At 41.6% G+C, this 15142-nt stretch overlaps 1 protein-coding gene across 4 annotated transcripts in view; it reads right to left on the minus strand.

Moving 5' to 3' along the window:
* The window catches only part of eps15l1a (epidermal growth factor receptor pathway substrate 15-like 1a), a 39846-nt gene extending 24861 nt beyond the window's left edge, over nucleotides 1-14985 (minus strand). For all 4 annotated transcript variants that reach the window (XM_041039442.1, XM_041039443.1, XM_041039441.1 and 1 more), the window contains exons 1-16: nucleotides 14930-14985; nucleotides 14021-14062; nucleotides 13784-13873; nucleotides 8431-8478; nucleotides 8074-8169; nucleotides 7747-7815; nucleotides 7266-7391; nucleotides 6971-7030; nucleotides 6040-6282; nucleotides 5689-5846; nucleotides 5346-5502; nucleotides 4958-5020; nucleotides 3712-3797; nucleotides 1191-1263; nucleotides 802-963; nucleotides 291-488 (exon numbers count right to left, since the gene is read on the minus strand). In XM_041039442.1, coding sequence (XP_040895376.1) covers nucleotides 291-488; nucleotides 802-963; nucleotides 1191-1263; nucleotides 3712-3797; nucleotides 4958-5020; nucleotides 5346-5502; nucleotides 5689-5846; nucleotides 6040-6282; nucleotides 6971-7030; nucleotides 7266-7391; nucleotides 7747-7815; nucleotides 8074-8169; nucleotides 8431-8478; nucleotides 13784-13873; nucleotides 14021-14062; nucleotides 14930-14956 — 1698 coding nt within the window. In that variant the 5' untranslated portion in view covers nucleotides 14957-14985. The remainder of the gene's footprint in view (nucleotides 1-290; nucleotides 489-801; nucleotides 964-1190; nucleotides 1264-3711; nucleotides 3798-4957; nucleotides 5021-5345; nucleotides 5503-5688; nucleotides 5847-6039; nucleotides 6283-6970; nucleotides 7031-7265; nucleotides 7392-7746; nucleotides 7816-8073; nucleotides 8170-8430; nucleotides 8479-13783; nucleotides 13874-14020; nucleotides 14063-14929) is intronic.
* Nucleotides 14986-15142: the final 157 nt, after the last annotated feature.

A 15142-nucleotide genomic window follows, 5' to 3' on the forward strand; every position in this document is an offset into this window, starting at 1 on the left:
GCAGCAGCTTAAGTGACGTATGTGTTGGTGATAAGTGGCTGGTAGGAAACACGTGACACATGATAGTAGTTGCGGCTAAATGAAACACACACACACACATCTGTACATCTTTGTGAGGATACTCCTTGACATAATGCATTCCCACACAAGTACATACACACAGCTAAATGTTCCATGTGGTGCAAAGGGACCAAATACTGAGGTAATCAAGAAGTAGATTATACAGTGCAATGGCGCCCCCTTGTTGACAATTTTGACACACCCATCCACACACAGGCCTTGTGTCCTACCTGGTTTATCTCATCCTGTGTGGCCTTCAGAGACTTGATGATGGTCTCCAGTTGGATCTTCCCAGCAGCCAGGCTCTGCTCTAACTGGTTCTCCTCCTGCTGCAGCCGGCCCAGGTCGGCCTTTGCCCGGCTTAGTTCTTCCTCCTGGCTCTGCAAGTCTGACTCCTGGGAGTGAATCTGACTCTGGAGGGTTGAGATCTGAGGCAGTAAACAATAAAGAAATGAAGACCGAGCCTCAAATGAACACACGACAATGACCCATACCAGCACCAGCTGGCAAGTTACTGAAACCATATGTTGCAACCACATGAATGAACTATCTGCACTATCTCAGCTGCTTCTTGGTAATTCTCGCATTTAGCTGAACAGTTAAAACAAAATTACCTACATTATTATTTATGATTCTGTGGCTGCTGTGGCAGAGTTTATTGCAATGTGTCGCTGAGGTGGAAACTTCAGTTTTGTTTTTAGTTTCACCCACATCCCCCCCAGGTGCTCCTCACTTCCTCACCATCTGTGATTCTTCCTGGCACTTTATTCGGACTTCATTCAGCATGTCTTCTAATTTATGTTTCTGTTGGTCCATCTCCTCCAGGCGTTCCTGAGCATCTTGTTTCTGAGCCTCCAGCTCTTGCAGGCTAGCTGTCTCTCTGTCCAGGTCATTCTGCATCTCCTGATGGAAAACACATTTAAAAAAAAAAAAAAAAAAGCTACCAAGTGCCAGTCAAGTATCATGTCCCACTGATAGGTGTTTACCATATTAAGAAGCATTTATAATACAGAAACAGAAAGAACGAACCAAGATTGACCAAAGTGCACTGATTTAATTGGAATGTGAGCGGTCCACATTCAGCTATGTTCATTCTATCGCTGACTGACCAATGAACAAGCTGCTCTCACCTGCACCTCCGCACTCTTATGTCTGATGGCTTCCTCTGTCTCCCTGATGTCCTGCTCAAGAGTGTACTTCTCCCTGACACACACACACACATACAAAAATATATGCACACACACAAGCATAATTATGATAACAGAAAAGAAATACAATAACTGCTATTCCCCTGCCGAGTACACACATCAACATGTCAGAGTAACAAAACAATGGACTGGGATTCTATCAAATGCTCAATGTCACAAAGAGAGGAAACTAAAAAGCTGCTGACAAACAAAACAAAGTAAAAAGTAACCCTCTTGTTTAACACTTTCTACCTGAAGTGCCTCAAACTGTTTCACAGTACTGTTTTTTCGATGAACTGTCCCAACTTTGTGAGTCCAACAAAGTCGCAAAATACTGTTTTTTAATGCTAGTGCAACAAGATATTATGTTGTGTTAACAAGTCGATCAAATGGCACTATGTCTGAATGCACACATTTATTCTAATACTTCCGTGGGTTGATTCTAGCATCCTTTAAAATAAACAGCATTTGACTCGTGCTGTGTTCTGCTGTACAACAGCACAATCATTATCTGTAAGACTCATTGAGGTGAAGTAAGATCACTGACTTTTGTTTTACGGCAGACTTAAACAACTTACTCTGTAGCCTGACCTCAAGCATCAAGGCAATGGAATTAAGAAAATCTGAAAGTAGGTGAAGCCTAATGATAACCACTATGCAAGAAAGGTAGTAGGCAGACCCCCACCCCCGCCCTCACTCACTCTGAGCATGTCACAGTAGATTTGACAGAATGCCAGTCCACTGATATTCAGTAGCTTGTGTTTTTACCTTAGAGTATTCCACTGGGTAAAGGCAAGAGTGCTGACGCAGCATGGAGAGTAATTGGTGAACAAACAAAAAATTGATAAAATACACACATCAAAGAAATAGTGGGTGTTTGGCTAGGTGGATGGATGGATGGGTGGATGGATGGATGGATGGATGGATGGAAGAAGGAAGAAAGCAGCAGGATGAGACAAAGCTAAGATGAAAGGTTAAGCTCATCCACATCGGTTAGTGTGTTTCCATGTTTCCTTTTCAAGTGTGCATTTTATCACAGGAAAGTGACTGGATGTAGGTGTGTAGAGGATACACCAAGCAGTTAGCAGTTTTAATGTTATGGTGTGAATATATACGGTTTACTGTTGCAGGATCTATCACATAGTCTGTGCTGAGTTCATTGACAGGTGTTTATATGTCTGTCTGTGTGTCTGTGGACAGATTTTGTCACCATGGTAGCATCACGACGGTGCAATATAAGACAATACTGCAACTGGTTCAGGCTGAATCTCACACGTCAGAAACTTTGACTCCATTGTGTCTTTTATCACTGGTTATACAACCAGCTTACAGGTACATTACAGGCAGATACTGGTGCAGTGCAGGAGAACAATGAGCTCTGAATACTGCATTGGAGCAGTATTAGGATAAGTGCACGTTAAATATGGGTTAAGTGTACTGTGTGTTAACGTTTTTCAGAAGTAGGACACACTTGCCTAATACCTGGTGGTCTGTGAACACACACCTGGGCAACCAAGTGTGGGTATCAGGACAGAAAGTCTGAGAGATTTTATACCAACACATTTTCAAAGCCTCAGAATTTTGCTAATTTGCAAAAAAGTGACAACAGTAGATTTTCTGCTGTTGTGTAAAGACGATACTGGAGTTACAGACTTGTAACGACAACTGTGATTTAGGGCTGTGTCAAATACCCTTTTTGGGCTTTAAAAGTTTTAGTAATGTACCAAACATGGGAAACTTTCCTTGTAAAAATTGTGATGACAATAATAGTCAATTTAAAAAGGCCACAAAATAAACACACAAATGATGGCAAATGTCCACATATATATGTCCACCAATAATCCACCCTGTCAGACGACTTTTATCTTGTGAAGACTTACACACTGTTATGTGCTCATAACAGAGGTTAGCAAACAAAGAGCAGGTTGTCAACCTTTGATGCTGTGACAATATTCCAGTGGTGAAAATGTCTTTTACTACCCAAGTTAAAAAAAAACAAAAACAACGTGCTGTGAAGCAGTTTTTCTGATATGAAGATTCAGTACATAGAATAATAAACAAGGATCATACCAATCAAGACATGATGTGGTCTGTGATAAAAGCCTGGATGTGAGTGATGACAAAGGATTAGTGAGGGAGCTAATGTTAGAGTGACAGGTTTGGCAAATCTGAAAGAGGTTTGGCACAGGACAATCACCAAGTACATTCATCACAGAGTGAATGGTAATTAACCATGAAACTCCAACCGCATCTTGTAAATATCGAGGCAGTTACTACTTAGGAAAAATATTTGCAAGCGGTTACCACTGTTTCTGCTGTGGTTACGGCAAGATGCTTTAGCTAAATGAGGTGCAAATAAACAAAAGCTGTTATCATCTATTCATAAAAATGAGGTAAAGGTAAAAGTGTTGACACTCCGGGTGCCGTCATGTTATTTAGGTGCTGTCAGTGATATTTTTGTTACCTCTGCAACTGGGTTATTTCCTGGCTAATGTCATCCAACTCCTTGATGCCAGTGAACTCCCCTGAACCCACTGAACTTGAGCTGTCCTATAGAGAGAGAAATACGAAGACAGAGAAAGAGAAGGAGACGGGGGGGGAGGAAGACAAAAAAAAAGACAGCAGGTTGACAACGTGAACTATATTTGTTGAAGAAAGTGAGATGATGAAATGGCACCAACTGAGCCATGGCAGACCAGGCCAAAGGAAGGAGGAAGAGGTAAAGAGAGGATAGGAGAAAAACCAGCAGTCAATAAGAGGAGCAGCAGGGGGGGGCGGGGGTAGAATCAGTGGGTGGGTGGGAGTTTGGGTGGGGCTGGGCCAATCACCAACATGTGGGGGAGTGTCACCACCACTGCCATGGAGAGGAAAGATTCAGGATTTTGTAATTTTATGACTAATATTTAGTCAGCCCCCCCTTTAAGAACATTCAAAGAGTTTTCATGAAGGCGCTTTTAAACAAAGTTCCAGTATTTTTTCCTCTAGCCTTCCTTTTGTGACACTAGTCCAAGAGTTCAGAGAAATTTCTTGAAGAGAAACAACAAAACAAAACACAAACCCTCTGATGCTGGAGTCCTGTTATCCTTACTGAAACTACACAGGGTGCTCTTGATTTGATTGATTCAATGTATTTACACCAGAGCCGCAAACGATTTCTACCATGCACTGTACCCTGCTTTATCACAAAAGTATGGCTGCCAGCTACATGCAATCTTGAATCTTCCCTTGATCAGCAGACAGTCGACAGGGCGAGACACTGTCACTGCACTGTTTTGGAATGGAGAAAGAAATTTTTGTAAATGCTTTCCAGTATTCAGCCTGAACAGCCTGACACTGAAAGCATTTATAGGTTAATACACTGTAGCTCCATGTTACCTACCCACAACTTGAACATTATAGCCTGAGAGAGGAGGAAGAGGGGAAAGGTAGAAACATCAGCAGCAAAAGAATTAAGATAAGACAGAAGAACAACAGTGGGCAGTAAAAGTGGCTGACTGAGTCACTGGTGATTTACTTGCTTTACCTCAAATTTGCCCTTCTCACGACTACGCGTGTTACAGTTTGAAGTTGTTCTCCACCAAGATGTGGTATATTGGGGAAACTGGTACAGCTTAAGAAACAGGGTGTCTAGCAGCTCGATGCCCCCAGCGTGCAAAGAGCAGGAGAAAGATGAGAGGAGGAGAGAAGAGGAAAAACAAGTATTGACTCACCCGTCTCATCTCAGACAGAGCGGCCATCTCTGATCCCACTGGGGTCATGTATCCTGACATACTCTGCAGCCACAGAGAAATGACTTTGTTAATGACCATGATTATAAAAAAAAAAAAGAAATAGTTATAACTCCATCCTATGTCAAAAGAGACACTTCAAAAAACAGCTTGAAATACAGTCATACTGACAACATGAAACTGATTTGCACTGCCATGCAAGATGCTGTCTTGTCCATCTGGAGGAAGCTGAGGCTCAGTGTTTCACCCAAGATCGAATCATCAACCGCTGTGAGTAGTGGATGACTCACTCTAAATCCAGAGCCACAGCCACTCCATGGGATATACAGACATCTCACTACATGCAGTGTTTGCAGTGTATGGGACCTACTGGTACAGGGGTGCCTCTCTCAGAAGGGGGTATCATGTCAGCAGTCAGGGCCTGCGGAGGGTCGATGCCCTTGCTGACTTTCTGCTGGATGAGGTGCATAGCGAGGGCAAACTGCTCCCTGGTCAGCTTGCCTATCTGCCTTGTGTCTGCCAGAGCCCTGCAGGAAAGAGCAGACAGTTAACAGGCACATTTGGTTAACTCAGTTATACTGAGCAGACAGACCACACTGTCGAGAAGGACGGGATGAAGAAAAATCAAAAGGACAATAAGAGGAAAACACAAAACACGGCAGATATTAACTGTAAAGCATGAAACTTGAGCGGAAGCGTTGCTGAGCTCCTACCATATATGGGCAAGGACGTTCTGAGAAAGTCCAGACTGCATGAAGATCTCCTTTACTTCCTGTCCGCTGACAAAACCATCCAGGTCAGCATCCGTCTTCAGGAAGATGTCATCATAGCGACCACGGTCTGACACTGGGACCACCCAGTTCACCGAATGCTGAGACAGAGAGAAATACTGCTGTTGTAATTTGAGCTGCATTTTGCTCTAATATGTGAATCACTGCACTATATCTGTTACATTCCATTTGTTATTTTATCTAAAATGTTTAATAATGGTTTGAGGATTATTGTGTTTACTGATTAAGGTGTCTATAGCGTGTGTGTGTGTGTGTATGTTAGTATAGCTTTACCTGTCCAGACTTCAGTGTGTGTTTGGGCGACAGGCTGCCAGCGCTATTGAGTGAGTTCATGCTGCCGTGTGAGGGTGTGGAGCGCAGTGAATCTTTCGGGGGTGGAGGGCTCGCAGGCAGTCCAGGCACAGAGCTGGCCACTGAGCCCAGACTCTTCTTCCTCTTAGATGGAGGGATGAGGGCAGAGGGGAGGAGTGCAGGGACAGGCTCCTTCTCCAGGGCGCGGTACACCAGGTGCATGGCCTGGGGAGCACATCCTGCTATTAAAACATTCTTACTGGCATACCTGTACACTTCCTTAACACATATATGTAATAAGCCAATCGTGTGGCAGCAACTCAAAGCATAAAAAGGGATGTAGGCTTGATCAAAAGGTTCAGTTTGCTGCTCAAACCAAACATTAAAAAGGGGAAGAAACATGATCTCAGTGCCTGAGTGTGGAATGAGAGGAGGAAACAGAGGAAGTGGCCACCTTCCTCTGACTGGCTTAATGCATTACAACTGTGCGATACACACATGCATCCCATCACATATCAAACCGCTACTGCGGCAGAAGACCACAGCGCTACTCCTGTCTGCTAAAAAACAAGAAACTGAGGCTGAAGTGGGCACAGGCTCACCACTGAGCACTGATTTCTGCAGTGGCATACAGATCAAAACTTTGTGTAAACAACATGAATCCATGTATCCATCCTGCTTTGTGGCAACCGATAAGGCTTGAGGTGGTGGTGGTGTAATGGTGTGGGGAATAAGTTCTTCGTACACATCATGGCCACAGTTCACTATCTTCTAATGGCTACTTCCAGCAGGATAATGCTCCATGTCACAAAGCTAAAGTTGTCTCTTGCAGCTTCCACCAACATGACAATGAGTGTTCAGGCTACAGAGAATCAAACCCACATACAGTAATAACAAAGATGATAATACTCACCACTGCAAATTCATCTTTGTCCAGATGGCCATCTTTATCTATGTCACTCAGGTCCCACACCTAACAGGAGGAAATATGCATGATAGGGATCATGTAGTCATTCAGCGTAATTCTAGGAGTAACTAAAATACTGAATATTCTTTTTCATTACTATAAATCCAGTTTGGAAAACAGTTTGAGCAACTTATTTCATATTTGTGGGGAAATTTTAAGTTCAGACTAGAGTAGTTCAATCGTGGAACCAAAAAAACCTAATTTAAGACCTAATACAAGAAACCACAAGTGCAGTCAATACCTTCCCAAGGACATCCAGAGGTAGCTTGGAGTTGATTAGGACTGGTTTGACCTTGTCTCCTGACAGGAGACCACTGACCGGAGCCAAACTTTCAAAAATCCCATCAAATTTACTCTTTTCCTCGGGCTACAAAAGAAAACACACACAAGTTACCTAATAATCTGTGTATGTCAGACTGGCTGAGCCTGACTCTGTCCTTTGACTTAACTGAAGAGCTCATGCTTATTCAAGGGAATGGTTCACTAGTAATATTAGCGATAAAAATAACCACCACTGTATTTGTGAGAAACTAAAATGTTGTATCAGTAAGGCTCTGCAAAATCTCCTGGTACCAATAGGTTGTCATCAAACTCTGAAAAGGGTGAGTATGTATACATTTATATTTAAATAAGTAATGGATATGGATTTATTCTTTATCTTTCTGATCCAGTGTGAAACATTCATATGTTCTGTGTGTTTGTGTGTTTGTGTCTGAACACACCCTGACAGCCCAGTGTAATTCTGCGGAGGCTGGAACTGTGCTGCTTAGAGACGGACTACTGGTGTCCTTCTGAAATCAGACAAACAAAGATGGCTGTCATAGCATTGTCACATCATCCAGGTATAAACTCACATCTTCTTCTTTCATACTGATCATAACTGAGCTATGATACTAGGCTGAACAACATAATAACATGAAAATGACAGATGTTAACAAATGATAAATATAACAAACAAATAATTTCATAAAAATGTCAAAAGAAAACATTAGCTTGTTTTTACACAGAGAAAACATGGATTTGAACTTTACTCATAAAGTCACACTTACAAACTTGGGGGGAGGGACTGTGAGGTTGAGGCTGGACAGGCTGACTTCCTGACCACCCTGAGCACAGGCCACCAGCCGCAGAGCTACGTAAAACCCCTGAGAGAGACAACACAGTGGAACCCATGAAGTCTTTCTCTAACTGCAACGACTATTCATTATTAGAATTATTCAGAAACGAGATAATATATAGAACAATATTCATTTTTAAGAAAAATAAAAAAATATTCTCTATCTTTGCCTACTTTGTCATTACTTTTCTGGTGATCAAAGTGGAAACAATGTAATTACATCCACTTTTCGCTGGCTTTTCTATGTGAAGTAAATACAGCACATCATCAAATACTGGATGTTCCCCACCTGTTTGTCCAGATAGCCTTTGCCATCGGGATCAGCCAAATCCCAAATCTGAAAAACGAGACACAAAATCCCAGCTTTACACACACACACAGTGAAATGAAAAATACAGTTTCCTAGTTTGAATCTTGTTTTTCCCCAACTCTAAGAACACTGAACAGCCTGGCCCGACAAATCTCACTCCACCATTCTGTATGTGACCCTGAGCTCTGACATTCTTGTGTAGGTTGATAACAGCAAAAACACATTCTCTCTAAAAATATGAAGGCTGGGGTATGACTGAGATACACCACTGTAGCTTGTGCAATGTGTCATCCCCCCACATGAAAAGCCTTCCAATACAGACAGGGACCCGGAAGTAATCATACAAATGAATCATGTCTGTCTCTTTGCAGACAGAGCAGAGAATACAAAGACAGTGAGAACCCTGGCACAAAGAGGAATACACATCCAAAACTTCACCTGTCATGTTAAAACTGTGTAATGTTTTAACTGACAAGAAAAAAAAATCAATCTACAAGGAACACAACAGGAAGAAAGAATAAAAAAAAATGTCTAAATGCAAGTGACTCTTGCATGATGTCTCTTTCCTGAGAGCTACTGTTTAGTGTTTGACCACTACTGGTGCTGTACAGTCATATGTGTATCTCACAAAACAACAGCACAACATAACTGTTGCGGTAATGTAATACAGTCTTTTGATGCCCGTAGAGACATTAATGTGTATTTATGGAGGCAGTGATGCTCAGAAAGGGGTAGAAATTAGCTACTGAAAGAGAGGAAGAAAACCAACAGGAAACAATGCAGTGGAGAGCAACGATTAGTCAACTGGAATAAAATTAATTATTCTGGTACCTGATTGATTATTAAGGTAATTTTTTTTTTCAAGCAAAAAAAGACCAAACATCTTATGGTTCCATGTTATTAAATATGAGAATGTTGATAAAGTGATAGGCTTTCACTGTTTTCCAGTGGTTTACTGACCAAAGGATACACTAATTGATCCAGAAAGTAGCCAGCAGATGAATCAGTGATGAAAATAATCATTAGGTGCAGCCCTACAATGCAGGATTCAAAACTACTACAGAAAGGCTTTGCAAATATTTCATGAGATGCATTCTACATGTTCGTTAAGTCTTGAGGACACAATGGAAATTTAATATTGTTAATTTAACAATTAACAATAAAAATGTTTTTATATCATGACTATGTACAGCAGCAGCAAACACAGTGAGAATGACAGTTCTTTTCTGCTAAATCCACTGTGGAGAGGTTGGTTCCCAAAAGGATCAGCTTCACTGTCCTTCAGAGAGCTGGACAGACCACACGGTCCATAGTCCAAGATAGGAGATGACTTTCAACTTATAAATCCATCCTGATCTGGATGTATAATGTCCAGCAGGATATACACCAGGCATGTAGCTAATATGTTAGTTGGCTTCTTAAGATCAGTACCTGTTAAACTGATAGACCTGGAGCTGGTTGGATCAGGTGGGTCCTTTTCTTTCACTGATCACTGAAATTACTGCCTGACTGAATGTGCTGGGTGAATATACCTTTCATTAGGACAGGTGTCAGAATATCAATGTACTTCTTATAATATTTGACAGGGAAACCATCCAACTCTGGAGCCTTTCCTGACTTCATTAATTAGGTGCATTGAGTTTTGTTCATTTGCATTTATAAGTGTGTTTACATGCGCTTAACTAATTCTGGAGGCTGTTTTGAACTTTGAGTCTGTTTCCACAGCTGAACATTTGACTGAATGTCAGACACACTCTCTGCCTGTCCTCCTCTCACTGCACTCCTCACACTGTCAGTCTGCTCCACAACAAACACACACACACTAGGGATGCAAATTATCGATTAATTCATTAATCGTTAGTTGATTGACCTTATCGATCGATTAACGATTAACTGATAAGCGGCTTTTTTCCTGAGAATGTAAATTTCTCATGGTATCAATAGTGTCTTTAACATAGAAAGCAAAATATACTGAATAAAAATGCATGTTATATTGCTCAACTGATGTTTTATTGTACCAGTTGGGATACGGTACAGACAATGGCATTTATGTAGTTTAACAAAATAAAATTATGCACAGAAAATTAAAATACATAAAAAACAGTTGTGCACTGGCTCAAGCTGTTGCACGTGAAACATTAAGCAACATAAAATAAATTTAAAATAGAAATCTAAACAATATGGGTAGGCTTAGCCTACACAATATTAAGCCTATATATAATAATCTGGTAAACTACTTATATGAAAAACTTGAAACATTAGCAGCAGGATTTATAATCCCCATTGGTCTGAGAAAGGTAACAGTAAGATTACTAGCCCTGGAAACTTCAAATTAGAACTGAACACAACTTAAATCATCCCTGAGGAAGGTGACAGTAAAATTAGAGGGCGTCCCTCAGAACAGTCAAATGAAGATATAGACTACCTCTCCTGAAACAAAAACATTCCTGTCTCAATGTGTTTTGAATAGGCTCCTGACCTAGACCCCTGTATTTTTGTTCAAGAAAATAAGCATATTAACATGGTCAGGAGTAAGTCGTGTGCGCAGCCTGTTTACAGTGAGACCAGCTGCTGAGAATACGCGTTCAGATGGGACCGACGTGCCCGGTATGCACGCAAATCTTCTGAGTAATGCCCTCCGCTTTTCTGTGGTCACATACCCGCCTTGCCACCACATCAGCGATTGTAGGTTGTGATGGCGATGGACTTCCTCCCTGCAACACGGCTGCATGCAAGTTATGAAGGTGGTATCTTAGCGAACTCGTAGAGCTGTTGAACTCAAACGTAGTACTGCAGAGTTTACATTGGGCGTCTTTATCATCATTAATTAATTTGAAATGCTCCCACACTCCACTCCGTTTTGACCGCCTCATGTTTGTGTCGGGTCTCGCCACCCGCGAGAATCTCGTGTAAAGTTCAAGTACGTCCTGTGGAAAACGGCCTTGGATTACAATGTTAAATTACCGACAATTAATTTAATTAATCGATTAAATTCTTATAGTCGATTAACCGTTTACATCCCTAACACACACACAAAAAAAAAACAGAAAGACCAACAAAGCATCTTCTCTCACCACCACAGTTAAAATAAGAAAGCCATGCTTCCAAAATAAGGTCAGACATAGGGAAGAAATCTGATTTCTAAAATGTCTGCATGTACGCGGCTTTACAGCAACCACGTCACTCCAGTGCATGTATGCATACTAAAATACTCTGACCAGAGAGATGTTTTAAAAGAACAGAACAACAAACAGAGGGACAGCCCTGCTTCTCTGCCTGCTCCTTTCTCCTCATGATTGATTTGACTTTAAATTGGTTGATTTCACATGAATGAATTAGAACTCTATAGATACTTTTAAATATCATAACAAAACCCTTGCTGCTGCTGCAGGAGAAATCCTCCTCAGTCTACTGGGACCAATGTCACTGTGACTGCATCAACAATAATCTGTTCGTCTTCTCCCCAGAGCATTCACAGCAACAGCAGCTAATGCTCATCCTGTCACAAACCAAGGCATGTGACCGAACAGATTTCATAACTAGTTTAAGACTCAAATTACATCTGTGGAGTAAAAAGAACACTGACAATGCAAAGCTGAAAGAGCACACTGAAGTCAGTGGTTTATAAGCATGTGTTCACAGAACTGAAAATAAAACCCAAAGATGAAGGATGAGAGGTACCAACACCTACTCAGGTCAAATTCAAGGTCTACCACTATTTTAGTTTTTACAGTTAAAGGATCAAGTGAAGCTCAGTGACTAAAGCTGTACATCAGCTATGTCATCCAAAGTCAAGCGAAGCAGTAACACAACAAACACAATACCATCCAAAGGTAAACAATGAGGAAGAGGAGGAGAGGAGGCGAGACGCTGCTTCCACCTGCCAACACACTCACCATGCCTGGAGGGTCTGCTCTGATTATTCAGACAAATAGCACTATGCTTACATACTGTAACACACACTACTGCACCTATAGGTCAATATATACACAGTCTTGTGAAATATAAAAACATGAACAATTTTTTTTTTTTTTTTAATCTCGATTTTATTTACTCATTTGTTTGGAAGTTTGAACCTAGATTTAAAAGCCTAACCCTGGAAGGAGGCTGTGAATTAGCTTCAGCTGGATGCCCTGTTTACATATGCTGCACTGCTTAACTGTGTGTTACAATATTTATCTAGATCCTGAAGCTGTCTTTAGTTTCGTGTAATTGGCAAATGATTTCTTTGCTTCCTAAATCGTGTTACAGTCACAGAGAAAATCACAGAGGACTGGGCCACAGTACATTAAAATGAGATGAAAGGAAAAAGACATACAAACTACTTCACTGGAGGCATATTGAGGAGTTCACTGCATCATTTTATCAAGGTCTTCCCTGTTAATTTATGAATTATTAGGACCTAGTGACTTTGCCATAATTCAGCAAATATTTTTGCTTTGGAGTTCAGAGTTTCCTGCAGGGTCTAAAGCGTGGGGGTGGGTCACAATGTCTGAATCAACGACATAAAATATTAACCTTAAAGGGAAAATACCATCTACAAAGCAAATATCATAGTACTTAATATGAGTGGACATGATTCAGGCCGACATCTACTAATTAAACTGATCACAACAAGATTAGTATCAGAGTCTGATTGAATAAATATCCTTTGAGAAACACTCGACCTTTAACTTACAACATTGCAGTTTTGCACAGGTTTAAAGCTGCAATCATTTTTGGCCAGTTTGGGCAGAAAAAAACAAGTTGTAAATAAAACATGATTTGCTCTCCACCAACTCTCTATCTAGCTCCTCCTCTAGATCTTGGTAATGGGCATGCGGGCCATGAAACCAGAACAATGAGCTGAAAGATGCTAAAATGTTCTGTAGAGCTGAGGAGAACTACAGAGTCAGTGATAATTCTCTATGGGTTTGTCACTACAAGCGACATCTTTCAGAAATTCTTTTATCTATTGTTCATAAAAGACACTAAAGCAGCTTTATCTTGCTTGTGATTACAAACTGCGCTATGTCCCAAATATTGTGTGTCCTATGCAAGGCTTGCCAAAACATCAGGAGAGATGCTGTCACTTTTTTTACTCGTCCAGACCATGGGAAGGTTTTCTTTTCTGGACAGCTTTCAGCAACACTGACAGCATAGACAGGCTGACATAACCACAGACCAGAGGCTGACCTTCAGTCCACTAACAATCCGCAACTACAGTAAGAACAATGAAGGTCCATGGGCTGTGATCAACTGCTACAGAACAAATATACCTCCACAGTTCTGTGTGACAAAGCACTGACACCACAGAAAAAAAAAATCCAGTGTAACTTCTGTCACTGCCTACCTTTCCCAATGTAATGTCAGGGAGTCCAGACTTTTTTAAGAACAAGGCAGCTTCTGTTGGTCCTACTCTCCCTGTGTTCCCAGGATCCACCTTGGAGCAAACACAGACATGTCGCAGTCTGAGTGAATCTGTGGCACATTTCCATCTTTCATTTTCTCTCATTCAAACATGTGAACTGTTTTTCACATAAATCAGGGTTACAGTTTAGGAGTAATATGCTTTGGCTCCTCCTCTTACCTGTCTGTAGAAGTTCTCATACATAGGGTTCCCACTTGACAACTGTGACAGAGAGAGAGTGTTATTAAATATTACCCTACAGATTAACCTCATGCACCTATCTCTGTGAGGGAGGTTCCCTCAGCGACAAGTACTGATAGCAATGTGTTCAAACATGGAAACCCAGAATAATTCTCATTCAAATTTTCCTTTAACGCTAATTTCAGTTCTGCGTTCACAATCAGTGACAAGAATACCACAGGCCAGCTGCATTACCACATTACATGACTGTTGCGCAACCGCAGTAGGCAAAAAAAAAAAAACAATCAGTAGCGTGGGTGTTCATCGGCGTTCACAATAACTTAGCCACCAGTGAACTGTGACGATAAGACTGGAGGGCCAGCTCTGATCAGCATCATTAACCAGAGCTCAGTGTACAGTCTGCTCACAGCATGGCCTGCCTTCTAGCCTCACGAGCCTCCATCCCCATCCTCACTCACTACTTGGCATGAAGGAGAGGCTAGCTAAGGTTTGCTAGCTCCGGGGCTGAGCGTTATCACAGTATCCACAGCTCTGTCACATATACGCGTACAGGCCAGCCGGTCGTACGTAACGTCGTGTAGTATCCATGACGCTTAGTGTCTTTAAACTCACAGTTAGTAAGTTAACTGTATGTTATGTCGTAGATAAATAGCTAGACGGCTAGCCAGAGCCAGCTGAGGCTAGCAAGCCCGCTATACATAACGGTAATGTGCAATAGGCCTGCTCCGACCAGCTGACTGCCTCATTTCTAGCTGCGTTTCACAGCGAGCTCCTGCTTCGTTCAGGGTAAAATTAAAGTACAGTGTCACGAATGAGCCAAACGTCTCATGCTATTAATCATCTTAGCCTTCGTTTGAAGCGTAAACTCGTAAACTGCTGCATCTTTACCTGGGTGAGAGATGTGAGAGCTGCCATCTTCCCTGTTGCTGCGGGAACGCACCCACCCTTCCTCTCCAAGGCAACACTCCCCCTAGCGGACAAACCTAGGCCTCACACTCCGGGAACAGGACGCTGTCAACATTCCTGTATAGATCTGATAATATTATGCTGCCTACATCGTCTGCAAAATGATTTATTCAAACAAAAAAAATCCTTATTTAG

The sequence above is a fragment of the Toxotes jaculatrix genome, chromosome 6 (genome assembly GCF_017976425.1).
Source record: "Toxotes jaculatrix isolate fToxJac2 chromosome 6, fToxJac2.pri, whole genome shotgun sequence".
In the NCBI taxonomy this organism is placed as follows: domain Eukaryota; kingdom Metazoa; phylum Chordata; class Actinopteri; family Toxotidae; genus Toxotes; species Toxotes jaculatrix.